Source organism: Electrona antarctica, assembly GCF_951216825.1.
Source record: "Electrona antarctica genome assembly, chromosome: 3".
Taxonomy (NCBI): Eukaryota; Metazoa; Chordata; class Actinopteri; order Myctophiformes; family Myctophidae; genus Electrona; species Electrona antarctica.
In genome coordinates this window covers 18002909-18020350 of record NC_136808.1, presented here as the reverse complement: position 1 = coordinate 18020350, position 17442 = coordinate 18002909, and the positions used below count along the sequence as shown (strand labels likewise).

Here is a 17442-nt window from a genome sequence, read left to right as displayed (position 1 = left end):
CAAAGCACCTTTTTTGCCTATTTGGTACACCAGTATCCACTGTTTCCCGCACTGGAGATTAAATATTTACTTTCTTAAAGGTTTTTCCTCTCTAATTAACTAAGTTATATGTTTTACTTTATTATTTTATTTCTTGACTAATTCACCTCCTAGCTGCTCATCTCATCTCACTGTCTTTCACAACATCTCCTTTTTCCACAACAACACAGTTTAAAGAAGCAAATATTTTATTCCAAATAATCTTATTTTTTAAACAGCATTTCTAATTCCATTAGAACTCTGCAAAATGTAATAAAATGTGATTTGTTCCATCATGTTTTAAAAAGGACGTCAAATATAGTTTCCTTTGCATGGCTTTTTACAGCACTGTGGTTTTAGAGATGATTACATTTCAGCACATGGGCCAGCCTCCTTCAACAACTTTGGTTTTGGTACAAGAGAGGGAAAAAAAACTCACTATGAACATTTAAGAATCTTTAATTCACACTAGTAATAAAATTGCATTACATTTCATAAAATAAATGTTCCAGTTTATATATACAGAGAAAACATACTGTACATACCCTCCAAGGAACCATTTCCAAAAGGAAAGAAATAAAATATAATACCCAAAACAAATTTCACAAAAACATACAAGCAATACAGTGCTCAGCTAAGCAGGCACAGCTGTACATCAAAACTTGTAACTGCTCAGTGTTGGGGTGTGTGGGAGGGGCAAAAAGTAGTACATTTACAATAGAGTCCTTAGGGACTGATAAAGGGGTTTTTAAAAAGTATTGCAGACAGATGCTTGTCTCTTTCCAAGTGCAGCAGAACATCCATCTTGTGTGTGTAGAGCCGGGGGGTCGCAGTCACGGGGTCCCACTATTGAACCTGTGTCTCAAAGCTTCCATTCAGCTGCCCTTCCTCATAGTCCATTTGACACAGAATCATGTTGTTTTTTAGGAAAAACTTGTCCCCCACACAAAACCTGTAGGCAGAGAAATATAAACATGTTATAAAAAAGACAAATTAAAACTGGCATCATGACAAGAGTGCTGATTTAGAATGGCTCTCTTCTGACAGTGACAACACCTGATCACCATTGCTGTAATCCTGGGTGCTACACTCCCTCTGCCAATCTGGGGAGAGCAACAGACTGACCTCATGCTTCCTTCCAAGCCGCGTCTTTTCACCTGACAGGGGGGAGTTTCCCCGGTTGGACGTAGCACGTCCAATAACACGTGATTCCAACCAGTTCCTTTCCCCTCCATCAGGCGCCCCAGCTGGCCAGAGACCAGGATTACTGGCGTCGTTCAAAACCCTGATAGGGTTGTGTAAAGTTTTCTGAAAAACGTATGTTTCTATGGCAGTCATTCTCAAACATTTTCATGTCAAGGACCCTCAAAATGATATGTAATTGGCTGCCGACCCCCATCTGAAAATATGTTGTTCCAGGGACCTCTCAGAAGCAAAGATTCGAGTTAAAAACGTTCGCTCTGAAAGAATATATATTCAAAGATTTGTGCCACATTTTCACGATTTTTCAAAAATAGCAGATCTACAAGCTCACCGCGATATGAGCTTGTAGATCTACTATTTTCCAACAGCTAAAGTATAACATAATGCTTAAAACACCAAAAGGGTTCCTGTCCTGAATGGGTTAAAGACAATAAACCTAACCTTAAATCAATAACAAACACTAACTAATCCTATCAAACAAATAATGGTTACATTATGATTGTGCCTGACCAACCAAACATGAGAAATAATGGTTACATTATGATTGTGCCTGACCAACCAAACATGAGAAATAATGGTTACATTATGATTGTGCCTGACCAAAAGACATTTACAAAAAGCAAGGTCCCATACTTAAATTATACTAACATAATTATTTTTACAACTTAAGCATGTCTCAATGTAAGAGAAATATCTACAACTGGGGGTGCTCCAAACTTTTAGAGTCCCAGAGTTTTGACACAGCAGCAGCTGGGGCGGGTCTTTATACGCAACCCTATAGAGCGCCGCAGTCCCGCCTCCGACGAGAGGCCCGGAAAATAATTCCCCGTTCATTTCCCCCATAAACTTTTCAAAAAGTATTTATTTAAAGACGTTTACGTCGCGGACAAAGCCAACTCGGCTCGTGACAAATCATGACAATAAACACAATGTTTTGGGCCGATCAAATAATTAGAAAGAAGAAAGAAAATGCACTTTTTGTTTTGTTTTTCTTCGTACTCATTATTTGAACTCTATGGGGAAAATGAATGGGGAATTCTCTTCCGGGGCTCTCGTCATCATGAAAGGGTCGGGACTGTGACGCTCTATCGGGGTTTTGAATGACGCAGATTACTGGATTTTTTTTGTGAGGGTACTATCTACTCTAGGAGACACGGGGAGAACATGCAAACTCCACACAGAAAGGCCCTTTTGCCAACCCCACCTAGGGTATGGGCACTGATGACGCGGAGGAGAGAACACGCCCACAGTGCCCCCAACGGGAATCGAACCCAGTACCGTCTAGCTGTGAGGCGACAGTGCTACTGATTGCGCCTCCGTGCCCCTCATTGTACACATTTTTGGCTCAGAGTTTTCACCCAATGCTAAGTGACATTGTCCTTTGTCGGGAGATTCAAAGCCTGTTTTGATGGTCAATGTGTAGGCGTGTCTTCAAATAAAACTAGATTATAACCCCTTAATTTCAAAGCAGGCATACAAGAGGCCTGGCGCTCACTGAAAGCAGGGTCCACCTTCCCAGGCCTGGCAAAAAAAAAAGCGCTGCCACCACAACGGTTTCCAAGGAAACCCTGCCACAGGGTAAGCCTTTCACACACCGGGTTTTGGTGCCAGTATTCATGAATGTTTTCCCTCTAAAGTCTCAGAGTCAGTTGAAAAGAGAAAATAACACATAGCGGCCTGCCTGACTGATGTTGTCCTCTATGTATACAGCTGTTTGTTTGTGTGACACCATAGATGCAGCTAATGTGCCAGGCTGTTTGAAGGATCGCAGTCATGGTATTACTGCACCAGTTTAAACATTTGGCACGGGTTCTTCCAGCTAAGGAGAGAGCCTGCAATTTCATTTTCTTACATCCAGCACTCACTATGGCAACTGAATTTGTTCTGTAGAAGGTTAATGGTCTTTAGGCTGTGTGGAGGAACACGGTCACAAAACCTCTCAGACATGAAAAGTAAGCTCTACTCCCAGGGCTGTTCTTTATGCGCAATGTATTGATGGGAAAATGCAATATTCGGAAGAGTCACATTATATGAAACCAGTCGGGTGGAAACCTTGTATGTCCAAAACCGTTCCTTTTGCAACATAAGGGCGTACCCTTCAAATGTGCATTTCCTCATAACCTCATGCTTCTTAGGCCTCATTCACACGTACCAAACATCCATCAAGCAATGTTTGGTCGTTTTTTTGGGCCACCACAATGCTTTTCCAATGGGAGTCACATGGTTTGATCAAACATTTGTGTTTGATTGCTGGTGGTGTTCTGCCCCTCCCCCCTCATCAAACAAAAATGTTTGGTCAAACCATGTGACTCCCATTGGAAAAGCATTGTGGTGGCCCAAAAAAACGACCAAACATTTGCTTGATTGGTGTTTGGTACGTGTGAATGAGGCCTTAGGCTTCGTACACACCTACACAACAAATGTTCGGTCCGTATGTGATGTCTGATTGCTGTTTGATTGCTGCTCCAATTCATTTTCAATGGGAGTCACATGGTTTGACCAAACATTTTTGTTTGATGAGGGGGGAGCAATCAGCAATCAGCAATCAAACACAAATGTTTGATCAAACCATGTGACTCCCATTGGAAAAGCATTGTGGTGGCCCAAAAAAACGACCAAACATTGCTTGATTGGTGTTTAATACGTGTGAATGAGGCCTCAGCGTGTTTTTGCCTTCAAAGGGCGATAGCGCCAGAACGATGGGTCGTTCCCGGGTGATGGCTTCCAACAATGCCGGGCTTGAGATATCTTGTATATCAATTACTTCTCGTTTATTTTTTGAATATAGCATAAATACATGTTGCATCGTGTTGTGAGCTTGTAGATATGCTATTTTCACTACTTTTGTGCTCAGAGACTCCTGTATGATGAAGTAGGGCATTCATTTATGAAAAATATATAAGAAGTTGAAATATGGAGATACAAGGTTTCTGCATGACAGCAACAAAACATCAATTTACATCCATTCTCTTATCGGGCAGCCTCACTCTATGGAGATGCTTCTTTGTATAGTTTATTGTCAACCCTCTAAATAAAGAATTCAGAGCAATTCCATGTGGCCTGACAGTGACACAACTCCTAAGAGCTATACCACTTCAGATACATGGGTTAATTTGGTAAAGCCCACGTTTATAATCACAGTTCCAGTAAAAGGGACAAATGGCTGGCAGGCCAAAATTCAGATTTATCCAGATTAGTAGAGTCTGGTTGAAGACAATGTCATCACCCAGCAGTCGTGAAAGATCTAAATCTACAAAGTAACTAGTAACTAAATGAAGGCAAATACTGTTCTTTTTTACTCCACTGAGTTGTAGTGGAGTAGAAGTTTAATCAAAAAACAACATTCTCACTCGCAAGTGCCTCACTGTATATTCCTTCCCTTTTTACCTCCTTTTATGATGATTTCCTGTTTTTTGAGTGGTGTAAACCACTCCTACAACTGGCTTTGTTAGTGCGGAAAAAATGAGCATGGTTGCTATGTTCACCCTGTTCACCCGGGTGTGTAAACCACTCCTACAACTGGCTTTGTTAGTGCAGAAAAAATGAGCATGGTTGCTATGTTCACCCTGTTCACCCGGGTGTGATTTCATTACGTCAGACATGATTTCATTACGTCAGACAGGCTATATTACACCACTCAGTTCACACGGGTGTGATTTTGTATTATTAGATAGAAGTGTATATGTGTACGTCTCTAAATGTTCTCATTAATTGAAAATGGTGGACCCTATTGTAAACAAGTGTAATGCTTTATGGTGTCGTCCACAGTTAAAAGTTTTTGTATTGAGTTGTGCTTGAAATGTACCTATTCTCCATACTAGTAAGTACTATAGTGACGGTTTTGGACCATGTCTGACCATACTGCAACATTTTTACAACATTTCGATAATCCCACCCACACTGGAATGCGCACAAAATCATACAGAGGGTGACCACTAGGCTGTCTGTGTCTCATAGGAGGGCTGTGGGCTCTTCATCGTTAGGCAGATTGTTTTTTAAACAAGAAAATATATATTTAGATTTGTATTATCGTGAGAACGATGGCTTCCATTGCATTGCAACTTTTCAGGAATAGAAAGCCTGCATTTTCTATTCCCCATCGATGAAGTCACTGGTGGACGGGTTTCTGAACTGCCCACAGCCAACATTAGTGAGGAGTGAGGACCAATTAATTTATATGAAGGTAGGTTGTAAAGTGCTGAAGTGGTCCTTTAACGTTAACCCATTCTGGACGGGAACCCCTTTTGGTGTTTTAAGCATTGTTATATACTTTAGCTATTGATAAATAGCAGATGTACAAGCTCATAGCACGGCACCGAGTGCCGCGCTACGAGCTTGTAGATCTGTTGATGGCGGAAGTGGTAGAAGTCAACATGTCAAAGCAGCAGTGGATCCAGCGTGATGCAGCATCATGTAATAGATAAGAGCGTGGCAACGGTGGTGGAAGTCATCAGTGTGTCCTTCGTGAGGGGAGTCCACTGAGAGCAGGAGATGAAATAGGGGCGTCACCGTGTGTGTGTGTGTGTGTGTGCAGATCGGCAGTCTCAGTGGTGGGCCAGGGGTGAAATTGTATAGGCCACTGTTTGTTGTGTTGCGGCTGTAGCAGAGGAAGCGTGACAGTATGGTAACACGGAGAACGGTGGCCTGTGATGCAGGTGACACTAGGGGGCGGGGGTGTGAGGTTTCGCATTACCATGTAAGTAGATGGGAATTTTTAATTCACTAATAAATGTATTTGTAATTTGTTAAATGGGCTTCGTTAAGACCTCCATAATATTATGGTCAATGCCTGTGCGAAAAGTGAGAGCGATTGGTGCAGCCAGTGAGGAGCAACGCCAGTGTTTCAGACAGACATTCAGACATTGACTGAATTTTAGTTAGAAGATATATTCTTTCAACGTTTTTAACTCAAATCTTTGCTTCTGGGGGGGGTCCCTGGAACAACATATTTTGAGATGGGGGTCGGAGGCCAAATACATATAATTCTAGGTTTCCTTGACATGAAGTAGTTTGAGAACCACTGAAATAGAATTTTCAGAAAACCGTCATGATTTAGAAGACATTTGTAGAATCTGTTGTCTAAATGGGTTAAACTCAGTAAATGTACTCAGTTACCTTCCACCATTATCAGACAGAGCAAATCTTTTTCATCCTAAGAGAGAGACTGGCCTTCTACTAGCCAATAACCATTTCAGCACTCCATTGGACATTTAAAAATGGCAGTCGCACAGTTATGATCTGTAGCCTTACCTCTGGTTGCAAAGCTGACAGGCAAAACAGTCCAAATGGTAAACATTATCTCTGGCTCTCATCACCATTTCAAAGGCTGGGATCAGTTTACTGCAGGCAGCGCAGTTCCCCGTTGTACCAAAGAGCCTGAAAGACAGAGAACACAGGCTGACATTAACCTACCTTCCCTTTGCCTTGATGCAAACGAAGAGCAAACAAAAAAGTAATGTCATAAAGATCCAGTGACGGAATGCTGTGGATAAAAAGGAAGAAAAACCTGAATGCATCGGATGTAATACATAAATCTATCTTGGCACACACTGGGTATTTTTTGTTAATGAGGGGTTACAAACATAGATGTTAATTCTTGGCTAATGATCTAATTAAAATGATCACATGGTTTTAATCTCCTTCTTCAAAGGCCTTCTCTCTTAGCACATTGCGAAAGCAGTGAATGCAGGTCTGAGGCAAACCAATTGAACTGTTGAAAGTTTTCTTTAAAAACTGCAACGCCTATTAAGTCTAGCTCCAACCAAAGCCAGCTGGATTTTACACAAGAGTCTAAATTCTATAATGTAGTCAAAAGTTGAAAAGAATTTGGTTACAAGGACACACTTTCTCTCTCTGTCTCTCTCCCTCCATTTCCCTTGTTCATGGGAGATACTGAGAAAACAAAAGGAGATGTAACCTGGCAGCCAACAAACAGACGTTGCTGGTGTTTGTTAACTTTTTTGCTGCTATCTACGTTTATAAACGTAGCTAGGCTATCGGTAACCTGACTCCGCCAGATGGGGCAGCAGAGAGTACACTGGGTTCCCCCCTCCTGCTCCCATCTGGGAACTCTCAGGCAGACTTGATGCCCGGCCACAAAACGGCCTGGCCAATCAGCGGCAGCTAGAGGCGGGATCAAGGCATACACAGTGCCCTAACCCAGATAGACTTAAGCATTGTGAAGAAGTACAGGACCATTTCACAGCTTTGCAAGACGGGATGAGTTGGCAGCACAGTGTTGATGGTACATGTGTATTTTGAACACAAAAGTTATAGGTCTCAGACAGAAGAGGCAGAAACCTGATTGTTTCGTCTCTTTGAGTTGATTGACCTTGTTGATTTACTGTAGAAAGCATCAATCCAGTGAACCCTACTTCTAATTGGTGCCTCTTGTCCAAGAGGAATAAAAAAGACATACAGACAGGGTAAGGAGGAGGGGGGGGGCTGTTATGTTCCCCAAGAGATGGATTCACAGGGTGTTAAACAGGCACATTGGTGCTTACAGTTTCAGCGAAGGTGGCAGATATACCAACTCAGAAACACATGATGGGATGGCAGAGTGATCCCAAATGCAAAGATTCATCGATTCATAGATTACGGTCTCCGTCCTATCAAATAGTAACACTCAGCGCTCAGGACGAGATTAATCACAGGACGGAACTTTATTGATATCATAACCGAGCGCACCTCTAAGAGCGCACTGCTCCACAGGCTGGGAGCCCCTGTTGGGCAACATTCAATGTAATTTCCGGTTGGGACGTCATCCAAAATGTTCCCCCCCATTTTAGTGGATGAGATCGAAAATCTTAAAATGTGAATAACTCTTGATCTAAATCAATCCGTCCAATTCTAACCAAAGATTATGTTTTTGACGGCCCAGCGCGGTCCCGTCGCTAGTCGCGTTAGAATTAATCATACCTCCCGTTGTTGTCGATCGATTCGGGGGTGTTTTGGCTACATCTAGCTACTTCAGCTACATCCAAGATGGCGCCTGGTGCACCTTGAAATGTGCTCCGTTGCTGCAAATCGCTGGGCGCTCTGATTTAATGGTCCTAAATATCCCCGGGCGTTCGGGGTGTTTAACATTAATGTCTTTACCATCTCCTTGGTTAATTAACGGTTGTTGATTTTCTTTCTTTTTTTTATTATAGGCTACCCCCAAATGTAATATGCTACAGGCTACATAATTAACGTTGGTAGACGAATGGTATACATTTATTTATGCTGCTTTTAAAAGACAAATAAAAAAGCAACATTTAACAATATAAAGAAATTGTTGTAGGCTTAATCCAATAAACAAAGCATCACATCTGCACGCATGCATCTGCACGTCTACAGTATAGCCTACAGGGGTCCGCCGGGCCTATAAATACAAAACATGAATAAGTCCAGTCCAGATCTGAGCAATCTATACCTATAAAGCCACTGGCCGCTTGGGCAAAGCCTTTTTTTGTATTATTAAGGAAGATCAGCATGCATGTCAACGTGTTCTGTTTGTTGACTTTTTGCTAACGAGAAAACCCTCAAACATCGATAGCACATGGCTAACTTGATAGCCGTAAGCCGTGCCAGTGTGGAGAGACGGATTGGAGGAGGAGGAGGAAGCAACGGCGGCTGTAAACGTTCTCCCTCCAGGCCAATAATGGATTTAATAATGCCAAGTAGGTTTCTGCATTGATACGGTCGACATGTTGTGTTAATCTCGTCTCGCTGTCACTCGCTTTTAGTTTTGACTACCGCAAAGCTACCGTTGTAGCCAACTAGCCATTGAAGTACAACAGAGAACTTTGCGACATTGAGGGGGCAGAAAACAGCGCTCGAGCGCTGTTCATGCAGCCTGGAGTGTGACAAGCTGGAGTTTGAAATACAACGGCGCAAATTAGGCATGTGTGCAACATGACAACTGTTTTAAAGTATTGTACAGTGACAACTACAGTCTCTGTAATGTTTATGTTGTACTAAAAAACGATCTAAAAGAAAGGGATTTAAGATCAGACCACGCATTTATTATTATGCAAATTAACCGTAAAGCTGATAAGCATACTATTTCTTAACGGCCGGCTAACCGGCTATCCGGTTACCCGTTGACATCCCTAAATCTAATACATGGACAAGCTGAAGTTGCTGCCATAGTGTTGCGCACAACCTCCAGTGAAGCTCGTTCACCTCAGGAGCACTTATAATGGTCTCATCCCTGACCGGGCCTGTAAAACCATTAGAGCAGTTCTACTTAAAGGAGCATTCAGTGATTTGGGTGATTTTGAAAACCACCCAGTCCGCCCTGGTAACAAAATGTGCACATGCACGCTCTACAGTGGGGGGAAGTGCAACAGGCCAACAGCATGTGCACCAAGGCCCGCCCCCACTCGATCATGATTGGAGGAAGGCCCCTCTCATCCTGATTGGATGAAGGCTTTGCCACCCGCCACCAAAACTGAAACTAGGGTTTTTTGACCCCAGGGGCTCAGTGGGGACAGGGAGGAACTCCTTATATAGTCAGCACACTCTATAGTAGGGAGGATTATCCAGAAAAAAAGAAAAAATAAGTGATATTTGAATTAAGTCAAATCACTGAATATACCTTTAAGGTCTACAAGACAAATTTGCATACTCGGTCAATAAACCAGACTTGTTTGGGTGGAGACTGACCTTTTCCTCATGTTTCAAAACACCTTTTTTATTTTATTTTATTTTATTTTTAATGTTTTACCTCAGTACCTCAGCTTTGCAAAGCTCTTTGCATGCAGTACGTGGAAGAAGTCCTGACTGGGTGTGGCACACTGATGTTTCTCTTTTACAGTGCATAAGGAGCAGTAAGTATGCATACAGTCAGGGCCGCTTTTAGGGTAGTGCGAGTGGTGCGGCCGCACAGGGCCGCGCGCATGCGAGGCCTCGCGCTAGGCAGTGTTTTCTTTTTTTTAAGAAACAATAATCGCATCGCAGCCCGTTCCGTCGCAGTTGATTTTTCACCTATTTAAGCTGCGGTCGGTTTGGAGCCTCTGCATACAGTATAATGCGACCTGAGCTCAGTGGCCTTGTGGTTACTGCCCTGATATTGGGAGGTTGGGGTTCGATCCCTGACCGGGTCACACACCAAATAAAATACTATAAAATGCGACCCAGTGCCTCCCTGCTTGGCACTCAGCATCAAGGGCTGGAGTGGGTGTACTTGTAGTACATCAAGCTGCCTCACATGACAGAAACAGGGGATAGGCTCCTGCCCTATGGGCCATGTGGCTCCTCCAATAAACATGAAGCCAACAGCCTCTTCTTTTCACCTGACTGTAAGGAGTTTCACAGAGACGAGTGACCTATGCGGAGGGACATACTATCCTCCTCGGTTCTGCTCCGTGCTGAACAGGGACCTTGTAGAAGTCACTAGTGCAGTGACAGAGATCACCCTCCTTCACCCCGCTTCCCACCCGCGGACACGGTCAATTATGCTCGTTGGTTTCACCGCAGAAGACCGCAGTCTCCACGAAAGTGGGCAGGAGCTTTTAATACTGTGCCACCCGGACGCCCACAACACTGTATGCTTGTGTGTCACAACATCTATTCCTAACAGAGGCAATTTGGTCTGAAGCCCACAGGTAGTAAGTGGACCCAGAGAGAGATCTATTTGTCCTTGGCTGACCTGATTCTTTTGCACTGCCATCAGACTTGGATGCCACTCCTTTGGAATAGGTTGGCCTTTGTCGGCAGATCTGCTCTGTGATTCACTCACAGGCAGGTGGAACGAGAGAGAGGAGAGACAGAGAGGGAGAGATAACATGCCATCAGCAAACTGCCTAATTGGCCTCCTTGTGCAAAACACACATACAGTAGAGGTTTCTCACTCTCCCCTTCTTGTTCCTGGGAAGGTGAAAGTCTTGAGAAACGGCCCCAGAGGAACTATACAGTAGTTATTAACTAATATTGGTTAATTTTAGCTTGAATAATGCAGCTCACTGAAAAGGCAAACAACACTCTTGGTCTTTAGCTCTAGCTGAGAGAAAACACACCTGAATAACAGATATTACAATGAAAGTGAGTGGCCAGCAAATGCACAGTTTAGTTACTCTAGATCATATTGGCGGAATGGTGGCACAGTGGTTAGACTGTTGCGTAATAGCAAGAAGATCCAATGTTCCAACCCGGCAGAAGTTCTTTCTGTGTAGTATTTGCATGCTCAACCCGTTTCTGATTGGATTTCCACCTTCCACCGGGTACTCCGGTTTCCTCCCACACCTAAAAGACATGCATGCTAGCTACATACTGCTGCCAAGATACTGTCATTACAACTGAAGTTGACCCCCGGGCGCTGCACTGTGGCTGCTCAGTCACTGCTCCTAAGATGTTGGAATGGGTGAAATGAAGTGGACCCATGTCCCCAAGGGGTTAATACGTATATATAACTACAACACAACATGTTCATGTCTTTAACCACACGGCACGAGTGGTTGGATACTCACACGAACAGTGTGAGCATGGAAGTGTTTCTATGCCTGAATATGTAGTAGTCTATGCCTAGTGGCTCATTTTAACCCATTTTGACCTGAGATCAGATTAAAAAAATGTCTTCTACATCCTGACAGTTTTCTGAAAAAGCTATGTTTCCATGTCAGTCGTTCTTCGATTTTTCAAAAATAGCAGACCTACAAGCTCGTAGCGCGCCACTCGGTGGCACGCTACGAGCTTGTAGATCTGCTATTTTTCAATAGCTAAAGCATAACATAATGCTAACACCAAAAGGGGTTCCCGCCCAAAATGGGTTGAGCCACAGGCTGAATTTGCCACCACTATCAACAAAACACCAAATTGATGCATTTTTATTTATTTATTTCGTTAAATATGTTGTGTCCTAATTAAGTAAGTTTCATGGTGAAAATTAGGAAGCGGGCAGCTCACGGTCACCAGACAGCCTATTAAGACACTTTTGTGTTGGTGTTTCCTCTATGTTTGTAATTACGTGTACATGATCATGTTTCTGCATGTAGTGTCATGTTTACAAAGCAGCTTAGGGAAATGAAAGTCTCATGGAGTTTAGGTTTCTTTGTTATGCTGTCCGTTGATGCACTTTTACTTGTGTGGACCGTGGATGATTTTGTCACTTTCAGTAATGGGGCTAAGATGCATTGCAAACTGCAGCGTGAGCCATTCTGCACTGTAACATTCTGAGTGTTAACACATTCTAGACGGGAACCCCATTTGGTGTTTATAGCATTATGTTATACTTTAGCTATTGAAAAATAGCAGATCTACAAGCTCATAGCGCGCCACCGAGTGGCGCGCTATGAGCTTGTAGGTCTGCTATTTTTGAAAAATCGTGAAAATGTGGCACAAATCTTTGAATATGTATTCTTTCAGAGTTTCCAACTCAAATCTTTGCTTCTGGGGAAGGTCCCTGGAACAACATATTTTCAGATGGGGGTCGGCGGCCTATTACATATAATCTTTGGGGTCCTTGACATGAAATATTGAGAACCACTGATATAGAAACATTAGGTTTTTAAAAAGTAATTTTTTTAAACTTTCGACGTCAGGTCAAAATGGGTTAATTTAACTCGGTGTACAATGGCTGTCACCATAGAGTTACATATTATCTAGAGTACGGACCGGAAATCACCGCCCTTTCTTTTCAATGAAATTGCTCACCCAGTGCGACACGTACCCTCCTTTTGAGTTTGGGCGCTCTGGTTTGATGACATCATGGGGCCTTTTCACATGCGCAGTAGTGTCCTTTATGCGTCTACTTCACAAAGGACCTCAGTGCACAACTGCACAAGCCCATTGTTGGCACGTATTGTACACTGTACAGGGTCCTAAACGGCCCAAACTTGCAATACCAAATGTGGCCACTTGGAAGGCTGCGCCTCAGAAATCCCTCTCCCCTGGTCCTGGGGGCTTGACCGTCGCGGGTCCATTTGGTTACATTTTGTGCACTCTCAGGCTCAGCGGTACAAATGGATTAAGTATTTTTACAGTGTAGAGAATGGAGAAGTATTGATTCAGCACAGTGGACCAGCATTCTTTCACAACATAGTCTATCTGGGATCATTCAGTCATTAATTAACCCATTTTCGGCGGGAACCCCTTTTGGTGTTTTAAACATTATGTTATAATTTAGCTATTGAAAAATAGCAGATCTACAAGCTCATAGCGCGCCACCGAGTGGCGCGCTATGAACTTGTAGGTCTGCTATTTTTGAAAAATCGTTAAAATGTGCCTCAAATCTTTCCGAAAATTGTCATGATTTAGAAAACATTTTTTTTTAAATTTCGACGTCAGGCCTGAATGGGTTAAAGATCATGAAATAATAACAGGAACAACATGCGGGACATAAAAGCTTTACTACTGTACATATTTTGTGATGGCTCTCAAATGAACACTGAATAAGACCTAGTATGCATAGATCAGAGCAAAGGATAATCTGTTGCGTGTACAGCTTTGTTTCTAGAGTGGGTCATCTATGCCTTGTACAGTACATGAATTCACAGAAAGCAACCAGATGAGGATTGGGTTCTACCAACATTTATTCTTTTAACCCATTTTGACCTGAGATCAGATTCAAAAAATGTCTTCTACATCCTGACAGTTTTCTGAAAAAGCTATGTTTCTATGCCAGTGGTTCTTCGATTTTTCAAAAATAGCAGACCTACAAGCTCGTAGCGCGCCACTCGGTGGCGCGCTATGAGCTTGTAGATCTGCTATTTTTCAATAGCTAAAGCATAACATAATGCTAACACCAAAAGGGGTTCCCGCCCAAAATGGGTTAATTTAGCTAAAATGCCATTTTATTCTGAATACTCATGTATTGTAATGACACACGGCTGTCATTGTAAGAGTGCAGTGGCTCATGCAGTTTAATTTCCCTGGTCATTTGGATTAAATGAATCAACTCTCTCAAAAAAAAAAAAAAAAAAATCAGCAAGAATGCATTTTCTTTCCTCTCCGTCGTTTCTGTTCAAGTGGTATGAATGGCAGGTTTGTGAACATTTTTTAGACTATTCCACATCATAGCTCCACATCATACTGCATATGGCAGCCCATCGTTTTTTAACAGGGTTTGAGGCACAGAAAGTCTTTAGTTTAAAATGCAGGCATCAGTGGTTAATTTACAGGGATTAGAGGGTTATAAATACTCATTTGGAAGGTCACCCACAAGCTGTGAGACACCAACAACTTGGATTTCCAAGCACTAGATAAAGTGAAACCATGCATGGCCATTTAGTGGGTGACCTTCTGGTGAGCATGTTCAAGGACTTTTACATTTGATAATATTGAGATTCAACCTAGTATGGTCCAGCAGGTCGAACTGGTATAGAATACTGAAATACAGGTTCTTCAGTAAAAACAGAAGACATAAATCTTGCAAAAACATGTAAGGATTTTGCTCATCACACCCCACTTACAGTATCCTTCATTACTTGACTTAATTTGCCATAATGTGTGATAATGGTATGGCTAGAACGCAAATGATAACAAAAATAATAAGCCAGAATTCAACATTTTAAATATACTGTCAGAGGGAGAGTCACATCTTTTTACTTATGAGCATTCTAAAATCCTCCATCCTCCTCATTCTAAGGTAGATAAAGTGCCCCTCGGGGCACAGGTCTCCACCAGGGAAGGTCAGGTTGTGGCCTCCTGGTGGCGCCAATAGGCCAATGTGAAAAGGGTGCCATTTTTTCTTACGCCTTGGATGACAATTGGATGATTTGAGGCATTTTGTTCCAAAAATGTGTTTTGCAAATATCCACCTGTTGGTGGCGCTATAACAGGCCAATGTGAAAAGGGTGGTATATATTCCTCAGCCTAGTAGCAAATTCCGTGAAAGATTTCACGTAAATTTAACGCTGCGTTCATGATTTGAGGCTTTTTGTTCAAAACGTGCCAATCCTGAAAAATTTGAAAGCCAATGTTAGCCGATTAGGATGGAATAAGAAATATCTGACAGATCCGTCTTGTACACATGACTATAGAGATCGTGTGTAACGATTTGCGGGATTTTTGGACAGAATCTGGAGGAGTAATATCAACAAATTTGTTTTTCAAAAGTCGGCCTCCTGGTGGCGCTATAACAGGCCGTTCTGGAAATTTGGGGGCAAAGGTTCATCGTTGGCATCCAGGGAGTGTGTATGCACAATTTGGCATCGACCGGGTTAACGGTGCCGGAGATTAGCTGTACACACACAGACAGACGGACGGATGGACGGACGGACTCACATGAGTGCAAAACATACTCTCTCCCCATGCCTTCGGCCTGGTGGAGACAATAATGAACAGTCCCTAACTAACATGAGCTGAAACAGAATGGTCTATGATAGAAGGAAATGGCTCGCCACTACTATTCTATGGCTTTCTCACTGTTATTAATGTCGGTATCTTTGAGTAGACTACTTCAGCTGTGTGAAGTTGCTGCTTTGGTAACTTCATCTGCTTGTCTTTTTTGCTTCCCTCCCAGCCTTATATTATCTACCTATTCCCCAAACTCTTTGAGGTTTTCTTCTCTATGCAGCCAGGGTTTGTCAGATATCATAAAGGGAAGAGCTGCTATTGCATGCGTGGGATGTTCTGACCTTCCCCAACAGTTGGGTGTTTTTGAAAGTGTAAAGCTTCCTGTTTAGATCTTATAAATGTTCTCAGGAAAGAGGAGCAACTGTTGTGGAAGGACAACTGTTTTAGTTCACAAAGTAAATGGGAAAGGATAGATTTCCTTTGCCCAGATTGAACTAGCATCTTGTTCAAGAGAAACTCTTGAGGGTGGATAAATTATGAGTCATTATCGCAAACGTGCATTAATTTGTTAAGATTCATATTATGCTTCATTTTTTTATTAGAAGACTGATATGTTTTAGATAGAACTAGATAGAAGATTAAATGATTTCAGGCTTGAAGTCACAAGTGATCAAAATCATGACTGGTCTGTGAACCTTTTTGGTGAGGCCAACAGATCACTCCAGATATAAATTAAATGTCTAATTGAGCTATTGTTCTCCTTTATAATTAAAGTGTGCTGCCAAATTGCTAACAATGCCCAGGCTTTCTGAATAGAGGAAAGTTATTACCAAGTTATTATAAAGAGTATCGCTCCAGTAGCACATCCTAGTGCTACTATTTACACCAAACATGACCAAGTGCTTTGAATTCACTTGCCATCTTAGAGCCCCACGCTTGCGAGTGGGGCCAAAAGGTCAATCAATCAATATATTAAACCAGAGGTTCCCAACCACCGGTCCGCGGACCGGACATGTACCACCATGAATATACCAATTCCAAAGATTCGTCAGTGATGTCACGTCACTGTGGTTTATAAGCGACCAGGGTGTTGGGAGTTATTTTATGTGGTCCGCTCATGTGAGAGGCAGTTCCGTGTGTGCCACAGAAGGGGGGCGTTGCCAATTGTGTGTGAGTTCGGGGAGGAAATGCCTGTGAAAGGCCCGTTTACAGTTTATAAACAGTTTTACTTTGAGTCTGTGCTACTTCCATTACATGTTGCATAACAGTGACATCACTGTTGAATCCATGGCATCTTTATTGTAGCCTTAGTTTCACGTGTGTTCTGATCAGATGTGTCACAACAAGCTGTCCTATTTTGTCACGTTCGCGCTAATGAAAGACTAAACAGGGTTATTATTTCATGTCAACATTCAAGTACAATTATCAGAAGATGTAACACAGGTAAAGTAATTGTCATTTTGCAAGTTTAACAAAAGTCATTTCTGATACAGACATAATATAACCTTTTTAATCACCCTATCCTTGTTTATATAATGCCATTTAGGTCAATGTATAACATTATGTATTGATATAACAATATATAAATAGCAGCCAGTCATTGACTGTCTGACAGTCAACTTTTGTGTCCTGTTTTGGTACGATTGATGCTACTGCATGTGAGTGTGTGAGAGAGAGAGAGAATAGTGAGTTCAAGAGAGTAGAAGTGCATTCATGATGGTGCTAATGCTACTGAAGGACATACACAGATGGAGCTCCTATCATAATTAATGTGCACACTGCACATGGCAGAGCTCCAAACCCACGGAAATAAAGGAAGTGTGTTTCATCCAGCCTCTTGTCTTTAATTAACTGCAGCTCTGTACAGGAGGCTAATTCAAAGCAAGGATTCAACTTCATTACTGCAGGTTAGGAGAGCCGTCATCTCACCACACACCAAGGAAGGGAGAGTGGAGATTGCATCAGCTACTTTTAAAACTTTGAGCTAAAACTGTGCAAGCCAAG

The 17442-nt window shown here is 42.3% G+C and overlaps 1 protein-coding gene across 1 annotated transcript in view; it reads right to left on the bottom strand.

The window, feature by feature from the left end:
• Nucleotides 1-499: 499 nt before the first annotated feature.
• Nucleotides 500-17442, bottom strand: part of lmo1 (LIM domain only 1) — a 40500-nt gene continuing 23557 nt past the window's right edge. The window contains exons 3-4 of the mRNA XM_079498073.1: nt 6472-6597; nt 500-970 (exon numbers count right to left, since the gene is read on the bottom strand). Coding sequence (XP_079354199.1) covers nt 865-970; nt 6472-6597 — 232 coding nt within the window. The 3' untranslated portion in view covers nt 500-864. The remainder of the gene's footprint in view (nt 971-6471; nt 6598-17442) is intronic.